Raw genomic sequence first — 12494 nt, 5'->3', positions numbered from 1 at the left:
ACACCAATCACCATCAGGAAGCTTATTAATTCTGGAGTGCTGTTAATGGGTAAAGCTGGAAGCTAAGAGAACACCAGGCTGCAGATCAACTTAAAGACATTGCTTTTCCTTTGCTTTTAACAGCTGTCTTAAGCGTACCTCAAAAAGACAACACAGCCATTGAACTGATACAATTCAGGAAACACTAGGTCATAAGGCTATCTAGAACACAATATAGCACACCCATCACTCACTGGCTTATCATAAACCAAACAAATGACATGAGAATTGAATAAGATGCACTTCACATAACAGTAATTTAGCTTAGCAGCAGAGTTATTTCTCTAACATTACAGAATTAATGTCAGAAATGAGGTTTGGTTTTCAAAGGTACTTGTCTTTGAAACAGACTTTAAGAATCTCCCAAACACAAGGACCTTGAACACTAGTACAACAGCCAAGATTTTGACACCAATAAACACCTCAAAAGAAGAGCCAGAGAACACAGCCAAGACTATTTGAGATATCCTAGCTAAGAGAATCATTTCCATCCTTAAAATTCCTCTTAACTATAAGCAGGGTTATTCTAACACAAATTTGTTCATAACTCCACAGGTAACAATGAGGTTCTGATCACAGAAAATGTCAGTGAACGTCGTGCACATATTTACCTTTTAAATAGTGAGGCTTGCTAAGTAGAAGAGTTAAAAGTAAGTGAATGTTTTATCTCAGAGCAGCATAACTTTAACTCAGTCTGTGACTACAAAAACTAAAGCTTTCGCCACATTCTAGTAAGCTTTCAAACCTATCTTCTATTTCATAAATCTAAAAATGCATACATATATCCTTTTCAGCTAAGCTGAAAAAAATTATGAAAAAAGCTGACGGCCATCAGTTTTAACAATACCTCCTTGTTTTGCACACACAACTTCGCACATACACTAAACAGCTTCCTCCGTCATTATCAATTGTTCTGATAAATGACCTAATGCTACATAATTTGATCCATGATTATAATTTAACAATTACAGCATTCTTATTGAGGGAGATTTCCGAGATTTAAGGTATTAACATTGCATAACGCTGCAAATATATTCACCAGCTTTTGAAAGCCTTATGTAAAAACTGCTCTCGTGAAAGGATTAAACATGGCATGGTCAGAGAGTTCTACAAATGAAAACATATTTTGCTTTGAACATTTGGATGTTAAGCATTTAAACTGCTATGAAGAGTTTAGATACAAGAGCTGTTCATTTCCAATTGATTATATCTATTCAATTCATTATATTCAACAATACAAAAGCCTTCTAATTCCTGTCCCAGTAAAGGCTGACACATAGTGTCAACAGCACCAAGCTCAGTTGAAATTTACACTTCACAAGCATGCTACTCACCCACACAGTCTCTCATAAATCATCTATTTTGTGCCAGGGAAAACTCAGCAGAATAATTTTTCAATGCATCAGTTTAAGGATGCCTATTACAACATCTGGAAAAGACTACTTAAAGAATACAGATACATAAATATTTACCTACATAACCTTCACACTGGAAAGTTTCAGACTACCAACACTACAAAAATATCTGAATATTTTCATCAACACTCAAGATTATCTCTAAAGGTGCTTACTTTCTTGGACACATAAGCTATTTAATCAACATCTAACAAACACTTCATATAAGGAAAATGCCACACAGAAATCAGGTATGAAAGGTCAGACCAAAGACCTGTTTAAACAAGTTTCCTGTCCAGCAGTGGACAACTCATGAGCAGCAAAAGTAACAACATGACTGCATTCTAACAGCTTTCATCAGCCAGTGGTTTAGGGCCTTTAACACACAAACCACATCCAGAAAATAGTTTTTAAGCACTCCACAATTCACTATTTTCTTCCACTAATTTGTCTAGTCACATTTCAAGCTGCTGTGTGTCCAAGATATCATGCCACAATGGAGTCTCAAGATAATTATATACTAGATTAAAATGGAGTCTCACAACACAGTTAATTATTACAGGAAAGCATCCTTCAGCTACCAACTCTAACTTCATGGCGCTCCTGCTGGCTGCAGAGACTTTCCTAGCACTTATTCCCAGAGTCCTCCCCTAACAAGCCATACCTCTGATTTACTGTGCTACCTCTTCACTACATGAAAAGCTGGGAGCACACCCACCCTAATGTAACTAGACAACACATTGTATAGTTTAATTGAACAGGAACAGTTTCACTGGGGGTTAGCCACTTAAATAAGATTAGTTGCATACACAAAGCATCTCAATTTTCTTACTGTTCATGGCAGGATCCCAGGGCTACGTTTCGCCATTCCCAAGTAGTCCAGGTTAATTTTGACATCTAGAACAAGGTTCAGGAAGAGAAAAAAGAATGTCACACACCTTTGCACACTATTATTCATTGTAGATGTTATTTGAAAGAACTACAGGGTACATTATCTCCCACAGAGTTAACTATTGGTTTATGCAGCTCTTTGAGCTCTATCTCCACTGTGAGTGGAAAATTGGATAACCCTACTTCTTGCCTGCAGGGAAAGTTCATAAAACTCACTACTGTCATGTCCTGCTCTTCTTCCATGTATACAGACTATTTCATACACAATTCTGCAAGACCACAGCTGCAAATAAAAATCAATTTCAAGAGTAGTGTTGAAGAAAAAGGTGTCAGAGACAGTTTTTGCTTCTAAATTGGTCAGTTTTTCTGTGCATCTCAGAAGAACCACCATTTTACATAAATCATTAAATGCACATAAGCCCCAGAAGACCTAGGAGAAGTAATACCTTGCAACATGTCACTAAACCAGGCATGCTTTTTATACTTTCAACTCATGGTTGCTATTACAGCAGGAAACTATCTGTCTGGGCTTTCAAAAAAAAAATATAGGTTACAACAGAGCTGTAACAGTACAAAGTTACAGCAAGAAGTTTCACAGCCATTTGAAAGTCATTTTTCTGTATGGAATGACCAACTGGAGAACAGAAGCTGAGAGGAGATGCTGCTTTTTTTTTGTAACGCGGAAGAGATAGTATACTCAATTGAAAAACAGCCAGTCACGCCAAAATGCAAAGAACAGTTGGCAGTATTGTCATTTGCAATGGCAGCAATTTTATTTTTCTGTTCATTCTAATGCAGAGTGAGGAAACACTGGTAACATTGCTGCCTGCTTTTGCTTTCTCTGATTCTTCTCTTTGAAGACCAAAATAATTAAAGCATTACATTTGGCATCTCATATTCTCATATTCAGCTAGAATCAATAAGTTGAGTCACACCTACAATGCAATGAAAGCATAAAAACATTTTTTCAATTACAAGTCCTTCTCAACCTGAAGCAAAGCTACTCATCTAGTTAAAACAATACTAACAACAAAATCACATAGAAAGCTACTCATTAAACAGCAGTAACAGAAAAGAAACAAAACAGTTAAGACTGAATGTCCTGTACTAAAACAAAAGAGTTACCTGAAGATTAGATAAACCACTGCAGTCTTGTTTCATGACACTTGCTTCCTTTTGGTATCCCTCCTTAAACGCATTAGTTTGCTTTTCACAGATACACATTTATGCATGGCAGCCATCAGAAAGACCCACGTTCCAGAACTGAAGGAATATTAATGTGCCAGGGATGACACACAATTCATCACAAAGCACTACACAGTTTGTTTTGGTGAAGGAAAGCAGAAAGATAAGAAATTAGAAAGTCGTTTCTGCTGGCAAGAAGCCCCCTAAGAACAGGGCGTAAGAACCAGGCTTCCCACCATCCTGTCTGAGCATTTCACATAAACCTGCATCTATGCAAAGTGGTGTCAGGCTACTCCAGTGACACATACACTCATTACAGTGGAGGTCTTTATGAAGGGCCTTCAGTAAAGAAAAACTAGAACAACGTCAGACTTGTTAGACACATCTGGGATGGCACTGAAACAATAAAGTCAATACAAAGACAGCATTTTTCCTCCAGCCCACTCATTTTTTCCTCCTCCTATTTCTTTTTCCACCATTATTTATTCCTGACTCCATGTGCAGGAGCATAGTGTTGCCATGCAACCTCTTCTTTTGCAGTCTCATTTTCTGGGCCAACTCCCTCCTACCATTAATTGTACTAATGAATAAACAATCTAAACTACTAAAGGCAGCTGATTATGACCATAGTATGGACTCTTTTGTGTGCACATGGGGAAGACAGGACGTGGCTGCACAGCAACCCTGCACCATGTCCCACAGCACCCACGAGCCTGGCAGCACAGTAAGAGGCATGCTAGCACTATAGCCTGTTTAAGTTTGTACACCACACCAGCAGACCATTATAGCCTAACCTGATGCTCCCTACAAGGACTCCGAAGGGGTTTGTAGGATTATTTGCAGTGGAAAAGCCACATTTATGCCTGCTGAGCATCCTTTTAGCTTGTGAACCTCTGCCCTGGATTTGGATCTCCTCCTTGATACAGCTGTGCCCTAGAAGAGCTCATCACCCTCAGCTGCTGGTCACTGCTGTCTGCCAGAAGGCTACCAGCTGAGCTTCTCTTAAGTACTTTCTAACCTATTTACTTAGGATCAAGAGATAAAAGACTGATTATTTGGGCTGTTCAAACCACCCCAGCTTATTTTGGCTGTCATTCTGCAGAAGAGCTCACAACTGTCTCAACTACCAGAGGTAAGGTTAATAGCCCCCTAAATGAAACATGTAACTCTTCTAAACCTGGAAATGTCTAAACCCAGAGAAGGTATCTCTACCCACATCCCAAAAGAAACTAGGTCTCTTGGCTCACTTATCATCATCCAAAGAATTCATCTTAAAAGAAGGGCAAGTCTTGCTTATACATTTGCTCAGCCCTTTCCAGGGAAACAATTTCACCTAGCTCCCAGAGAAGCTAACTTGCAGAGCTCCACATGCAGGGACAGACATGTGAGCTGCATATTAACACTGCACATAAGCTTCTATCCCTGAAAGAAGATGAGATGCTGCTAAGGCCCATCAAGTCGAGTTCAGCCTACAAGTTTTAAAGCACAAAAATGACACCACAATATTCTAAAGTTAGACTGCATGCTTAGCAAGATATTGCCTACGATGCTAACTGCTTTGTTATTCCCCTGTGTCCACCCCACCCACAAACCTCACAAAAATAACAGGTGAAAGAAAGACATAAGTAAGCATAATAAGATTTAGGAACAGAAACTGCCTTTTTGTTCTGCATATGTGAAGCACAGAATTCAAGGTCCTGAACCATCACTGTGGCTCTTAATCAGTAACATTTTTACAATAAAAAAAATTAGAGGATAGTAATACCCTAAGTTAGATGTACTCATAAAAAAAAAAAAAAAGTTTTTCATTACTGATCAAAATATTTGTAGAAAAAGGCAAGTATTAAAGCCTTTAAATTTAGCATCAACCAAAAATAGCAAGCTTCCTAGAAGTCCATACAATTAAACACATAGGTCAACAAGAGAATTTTATTAATAAAAAAGCAAGGAATTATGATGAAAAAAAAAAAAAAACTTCAGGGCCACTGTCTTCTTGTAAAAAGGAGACACTAGGGAAGTTTTATCACAGTTAGTTTAGAGACTCACTGCAAACTCCTCCATGTGTTCAGCCCTACATTAAGAAAAGTTAATCCATTCCTGACAAAATAAATTAGTGTACTTGCAAAGATTTGAGGCAGAGTTTCTCATAGAAAGCGATATCACCAACATCAGTAAGATCACTGGTTGAATTGATGACACTTTTCCACCACCTCCAAGATATCAGCTATCACAATTATGTCATTACTGCTCTCCTTTAAATAATAAAACTCCTAGTTTGGACATGAAAGACAAAATTTTCAGAGACAAGGGAAAATACAGTACCAAGCACCACCTGAACTACGTAACACCCAATACTAACCCTTCTGTCATTAGAGGTGCCAGTGCTTTATACTGCCCATATCTAATTAAAAAGAGTAAGTGAACACTTCACTTTACCTTTACTTCTCCATGACAAGTGTGACTAGCCACAAGAGATTGGTCTGATTTGCATAGCCACTGAGAAAGCAAATGTAAGACTACTTGAGCAGTCTAGTAAATCGAATTCAATATTGCTTAGTTGTCTAGATTTAGCCTTCAGTTCTTTTGTGGCTGAAGTATTTAATCCAAAATTCATTGTATGAAGGCATAAACTTGCAAGTCTTAGTTTATACGAAATCTCTCTCATGGGGCACATGCCTTGATAGAAATATTTCAGTTCCATTTAGTGCCATATAAAAACAAGTTCAGAATATTGGACACAAAAGTCCAGCTTGAAATTCTAGATTTAACATCATTTTAGATTTTTCATGACTGGTTAATTACAAGTTCAACAGCAAAGAGAGCAAAACTGGTTAAATGTTGTTCTTGTTAAAAGCTTTCAATATAAACAGGTAATAGCACTAGTAGAAAGCAACAGCAATAGGACTACGTATCTATTTTGTAACTTCTAGTTGCTACCACATAAAAAGTTATTAACAAGTAACGAGCTGAAAGATGACTGGGGTGGAGACAAGGGGGAAATAAACTATTAATATGTCTTCTACAACTCTGGCACCCACGGTAGATAATCAACTTCTAAAAAAAACACAGAATATGTGCCAAAGCGCGTAGGATTCTAGCACCACTCGTGGCTTTCTTTAAATAACGGATGTGCTACTCACTTCCTCTCTTCTATTCAAAATCTGTGGGCAGCCATAAACTTGCCCAGAACCATGCCTGTTTCGTAATAGTGAAGGTATTTGAAAGCCAGGTGCTGAAAAGTCAGAGTTGACAAGGCATACGAGCAACGCATCTCCTCCTCACGAGCAGGGCGCAGGCCAGCGCTCTGATTCCTCACAGACAACAGCTTTCCCTCTCCCGTCTTCCAGTGAATTCATGCTCTCATGTCAACTCAGGCCTCCAGTAAAATATTTACACGGCTCATTCAGCTCCTATGCAAGTAGAAAGCTAGCTAGCTAGCTTCAGAAGAGCAGCTCGAGGAACACCTCTTCAAAGGCACCTGCAGATGTGACCAGTTGGAGGTGTGAGCACTGCCTCGGTCCCGCCAGGCTGCCTGCTGCTGCATCCCTCCAGCCCCAGCACGCGCTGGGAGCAGTCCTGCCTCCCTTCCACTCACCTCCAGCCACATCATTCCTGCTCTACTTGTGGGAGCGATATCAAGGTGTAGCCACAGGGTGAATTAAGCTGATAAAAAACTTACTGAGTTAGCTTCCCATGAGATAAGCAGCATGAAAGTAATCATCCCACAAACACGCAAGCGTTAGCTCTGCAAGGAGGTGCAGCAACAGTTTGCAGCATAGGCCAGGGGCGGGATCACACAAAGTAGCGTCTGGTAAGGTACCTGCAGCACCAAACTGTCTCCGAAGTATCTAGCACCAGATTTAGCTCTTGAGCATGTATCTTCTGGTAATTTTTCAATCCTTAACACATTCATGAATAAGTCTTAAAATTTCAAATTAACAAAAGAAGTGAAAATGTGGTGTTTGTGTCTTACAGAATTATGTAAGTATATAGAATACGTTACTACATAAAACAAATAGAGCTTCAACTTTAGAGAGCTAGATTTTGTGCTGATACAGTAAAAACCTGCTGGATATTTCAGATAATTTTTAACATACGGCTGGATATTTTAAATTAGTATTACTAGATAAGGTCACTTCTTCAAAAGAATCAAGGTTTCCATGATGCTAATGAAATGCACATGAAACTCACTCAACTTGGAAACAGAACAGACCACTTACACGAAGATCCTAGAGAATAATCAGGAAAATTGAACTGGATTGAAATGCATGTGAGACTGATACTCTTTAATATGGAAATGGAAAAGTTATTAACTATCCACAAACTTTAAGCAACTACTAGATGGGGCTAAATCTGAGAATTTCTTCGACATCAAAACTTCTGCTTATTATCTATTTTCATTTCTACTTTCACCTGTACATAAGCATTCTCACACTATAAATATTTCCTATTAAAACAACCAAGCAAAAAAGCTTTAGAAATGGGCAATGAAGTAATTGGCACTGCCAACAAATCTCACATTTTTCACATCTATAGAATACATCAGCAAGCAGCTGCATCAATCACAAAGAAAAACTTACAACAAAAGCCCCAAGAAATCATATGACCAGCATCATTTGTATTTACAACAAATCACTGTTTCCACAAAATGAAACAAAAAGAATTATTTCCTGCAGCAAGTTTAAAGCAAAAACATTAACTAACACCAAAAATCCATAGCTATTGCATTCTCCAGGAAAAATTAATACATCGTATTCACTTAAAAATAGCTTCTCAAAATAGGCATCAAGTTCTTTATAGTACACTGACTATGGGAAAATTTACAAGTTTTTTTTTTTGGATTAATCTTTGGAAACACATAAGCCAATTAAAGGAGTTGTATGCAAATTTTGTCCCAGTTTGCAAGCTCTTCTTGGGTTCACACAGATCCCTTCCTACCTCACAATCCAGAAGGTATCTTCAAGAATCCACTTCTGAAACATTCCTGTCACCAATATCAAGTCACACATGAAAAATCCCTCTATCTCACATCTCAAGGCACCCACAGCTTAGTTCACTTGTCATTCCCTTCTGACACAGGATACAGGCAATCTTCATTATGCAGCATAAGCGTGCTTTCACCCTGAAACAGCTACTACTGTGTAGAACCCTTGGAGACAAAACACAAATATGCTTTATGTAAATAATTCAGATGAAAACAACAAGCCTACAAAGCAGCTCTTATCCTGAGTATCCATTGAAAGGATGCCTTTTCCTTCCAGAAACTATTATCTAACCTTTCTTTATTACCCCCTAGCTTTTTGAAGAGCCTTTGCTTAAAGATGGTAAATATACTATTCATAATTTCTTACATACTAACTTTCTGAAGATTTCCATGCAGTGCTAATCTCTCAATTTTAAGAATTCTACTACATCACAAACAGTTGAAAGAAAACCACACATGTTTTCATGCGGTATTCTGACAGCGGAATACAGCTGTGAGAATCTTTAAAAAGTTCAGAGCAGACAACCTTGAAAGAGAAGCAGAACATATGTTGCCCCATCCATTTAAGCTCTTACCTACCTCCCACTCACACTGACACCCATAAACACCGTGCCAGATTTGTGATAAAGACATCTACCCATGTGAACCTAGCCTGGGGCCATCTAAGTCAACTTTCACAAGCTATTAAGAGTCATTAGAAAAATTTTCTACTATTGATACAGTGCAAGGTCAAACACTGAAACCCTTCTCTCTGAGGCAGCTAGCATTTAACAAATAGTTCCATTTGTTGAATCTTGCCACACTACAGTTTCTCAGAAAGTTTTGCCAGCACAGATATATCAAGTAAAAGACTAACAACAAAAAAAAAATGTAAATGTATTTAGCATCACAGCTACTTCAGCACTATAACAATGAAAAAGAACATTTTTGACAACTTCATTTATAGTGTTCATGGAGGTGATATAGTAACACTAGTAGAAACTTCTAGAAGAACACACTGCAAATTCAGATGGAGTCTCTACCAACATGTTTCTTTGTAGTGTAAACTAGTTACCCCTTTCTAATAGCTGGACCATAGAAAGAACACACAGCCCCTGAAAACAGAGGTTATGCCTTTACATCCAGGCATCCTGGGCTTGATCTCCACTGTCAAAGAACTATATACAAGTATATTGACATACACTGAAAGTGAGACAGTTTGGTATAGGTTTTTTGTTTCTTTTTAAAGGAATGCCAGCATTTTTACCAGCTTGATGCAAAATAGAAGGAAAAAAGATATTTAAGGTTACTACAACTCAGAGGAAAGAAGCAAGATTTTACTGTGTGCCCAATCCCACCATGCATCTAGCCAGTTCACACACCAGTAAAAGAGCCCTCTCTGCAGCAGCTACATTTCACTTCCCCTCTGAGTCCCCTTAGAGCTTAAAGAAGGATTCATCATCAGTCTCTTACGCACTGCCTTCTATAGCGGTATCAGCTGAACATCCTCCCTCCCTGCTTCGCCCCACTCAGCCCTGTGTTAAGTAAGCCTCACAGGCTGTTTGAGATAAGCCCAGTGCTCATCATCTCCCCAAGGCCACGCCGTCCCATCATTTGCGGGACCGCAAACTGAATCAGAGAGTTTTGTTTGTTACAAGCCTTGTTTTCTAGCCAGATAAGTTTGCTGATCTGCTTCATGTCTGGGAATCACCAAAAGCTGTGCTGGTGTGACCACAAGCAGCAAAATTCCTCAAGACACCATTACTGCTACAGACCAGGTACAGCTGAACCATGACCTCAGATGACTTGGAGCTTAGTGAACCTTTTGCAGAACTGCAGAAGAAACACAAAAATAATAAAAAAAAATATTGGCTTGGGCAAAGTCACTCTAATTCATTTTTGACACCTGGTGTTGAGCCAATGCTCACAAGAAACAGTCTTGCTTCTTTGAAGCAGAGCAGCATGCTAATTTGTGCTGGCAGCGCACTGCAATTTTCTGAACTTCAGAAGTGAAGGAAAATGTTTAGAAGCACAATTTTGAAAATCACAGAATCAAAGAGATCATAAGAAGTGCATTCCAGATATCATTTAGTCCTAGTTACCATCCAAACTTTTCACTATCACCACTCTGCAGTGCATTAAGTGGGACTGCAGAACAGGCTTTACCGTGAAATCAGAGAAGTGGGGAGAGCGCCCTGAAGGTTCTTCATTAGCATTATCTCTGTGTGTAGCTCACTGGGGAAAGAATAAGGAAGACTCCTCCGTGGCATCCTATTCAAATTCATGAGCCATATTTAAATGGGTGAGGGAGATATTGCTGATGAGCACTTCACAGCAAGTCCAAGTCACCATCAGTTTCATTAACACTCAGAACAGTCAAGCTCGAGAGACCCTCGCCATACAAAAACTGATGCGCACCTAGCATCTCCTGAATTACACAAAGAGCCCAAGGCTCTCAAGTTAATATCGCTCTTTTCTCATGAGGATAGAAAGTCCTGAACAGGACCTAATAAAAACAGTTCTCGGCCTAAATTTTACGTGAGTAGGGTAAAGAGAAGACCAGCAAGTTGATTACAACCTACAGTTAGCTACATCCCCATCCCCAATGCCTGAACCTTAGAAACAACCCCTAACACTCCTTCCCGCACCCAGAGCTCAGCAGCCCTATTCAGAGCCCACAGCACCCCCGATGAGCTGGAGAACCCCGGGGGGGGGGGAAGCAACGACCCCCGGGGCCGCAGAACAGCGCCGGGAAAGGCGAATCGAAGACGCTTTGAGCCCTCGGAGGCGCACGGAGCGCCCGAGCCCCGTCCCGGCGCTAAGGGCAGCTCCAGCGGGGGCAGCCCCGCTCTGCCCCCTCCGCGCACCCCCCAACCCCAGCCCTCCCCCCCCGGTACCTCACAGGGTCTCCCGATAGCCGAGGGGGCGCCCCCCTTTCCCTCCTGAGCACCCCAGCAGCCCCCCCCCCAGGGCACACGAGCGACCCCCGCCGCAAACCGAGCGCCCTCCCCGCAACCCGCGGCTGCGAGCGGCGCTCCCCTCCCCGCGTCCTCGCAGCGCAGCGGGCAAAGCCCTCCCCACCGCCACCCTGAGCCCCGCGGGACAAGCGGGGAGCGCCCCCCACGTTCCCCTCCCTCACCTGCGAGCCGCGGCCGCCCACCCGGCCCCGGCCGCGGGCCCCGCTCCGCAGCGCTCCCAAAGTCCCGAGCGCGGCCCGGGAGCGCGGCCCCGCTCCCCGCGCCCGCCCGCCGCCGCCTGGCCCCGCCTCCCGGCACCGCACGTCACGGCCCGCGCCAACACGGCGGGACACGGCGCAGGCGCCTACGGCAGCGGTGCCGGGAGGTGGGGAAGGAGAGGCAGGAGGAGCTACGAGGGGAGGGGAGGGGCGGTGGAGGGGGCGGGGTCATGGAGGCTGTGTGGTGACAGGAGGTGGCAGCAGGGGTAGGGGGCTCTGTGGTGGTGCCACACGGCTGTGTGTTCTCCTGGAGCGTGCCCGTGTGAAAGTTACCCCGAATCAGTTAAAAATCCTATTTAATAAGAGCTACTGTGCCTCCACGCTGCGAAGCTCAGCTAATATGAGCGATGGGTGTCCAAAAATAGCTTCCAATGGGGATTAATTTGGGATCAGCTTTATTAGCGAGTGAGAGGACAGTCCCAAGCTGCTCTCTGGGCTGTAGCATGTAGTGCTGGAAAGCTCAGAATTGCTTCACCCGCTCTTGTAGCGCTGCAGTATGGTGAAGTCTCCTCACAGCACAATTCTCTCTTTCATGTGGCCCTCATCTGGGGACTGCTGTTCTGCCTGTATTGTTTCCTGTAAACACAGCTTCAATTACTAAACCCCCAACACTCAGCAAATTTTTGACTCTAGGTAATCCTACAGTAATAACACCCTAGTTAAACCCAGTCAACCCTAATGAAGATACAGGAATTTCAGCAATGCAATTGAGGGCAGAACTTGATGCAAAATTAATTATGAAGCTGTAGCATGGCTCCTCATGGCAGCTCTGTAACTTCAGCTTGGT

At 41.7% G+C, this 12494-nt stretch overlaps 1 protein-coding gene across 3 annotated transcripts in view; it reads right to left on the bottom strand.

Annotated features, from left to right (window-relative positions):
* KLHL13 (kelch like family member 13) overlaps positions 1-11706 on the bottom strand; it is a 72678-nt gene extending 60972 nt beyond the window's left edge. Inside the window, exons 1-2 of one of the 3 annotated variants that reach the window (XM_084534391.1) lie at positions 11612-11706; positions 2266-2330 (exon numbers count right to left, since the gene is read on the bottom strand). In XM_084534391.1, the coding sequence (XP_084390517.1) occupies positions 2266-2330 (65 nt within the window). In that variant the 5' untranslated portion in view covers positions 11612-11706. The remainder of the gene's footprint in view (positions 1-2265; positions 2331-11611) is intronic. The other 2 variants (XM_084534393.1, XM_084534394.1) reach the window with 2 other exon arrangements.
* Between the last annotated feature and the right edge of the window lie 788 nt (positions 11707-12494).

Source organism: Aythya ferina (assembly GCF_964211825.1).
Source record: "Aythya ferina genome assembly, chromosome: 13".
Classification (NCBI taxonomy): Eukaryota; Metazoa; Chordata; class Aves; order Anseriformes; family Anatidae; genus Aythya; species Aythya ferina.
Note: the sequence above shows the minus strand (reverse complement) of the source record. Positions and strands in the feature narration are given on the sequence as shown.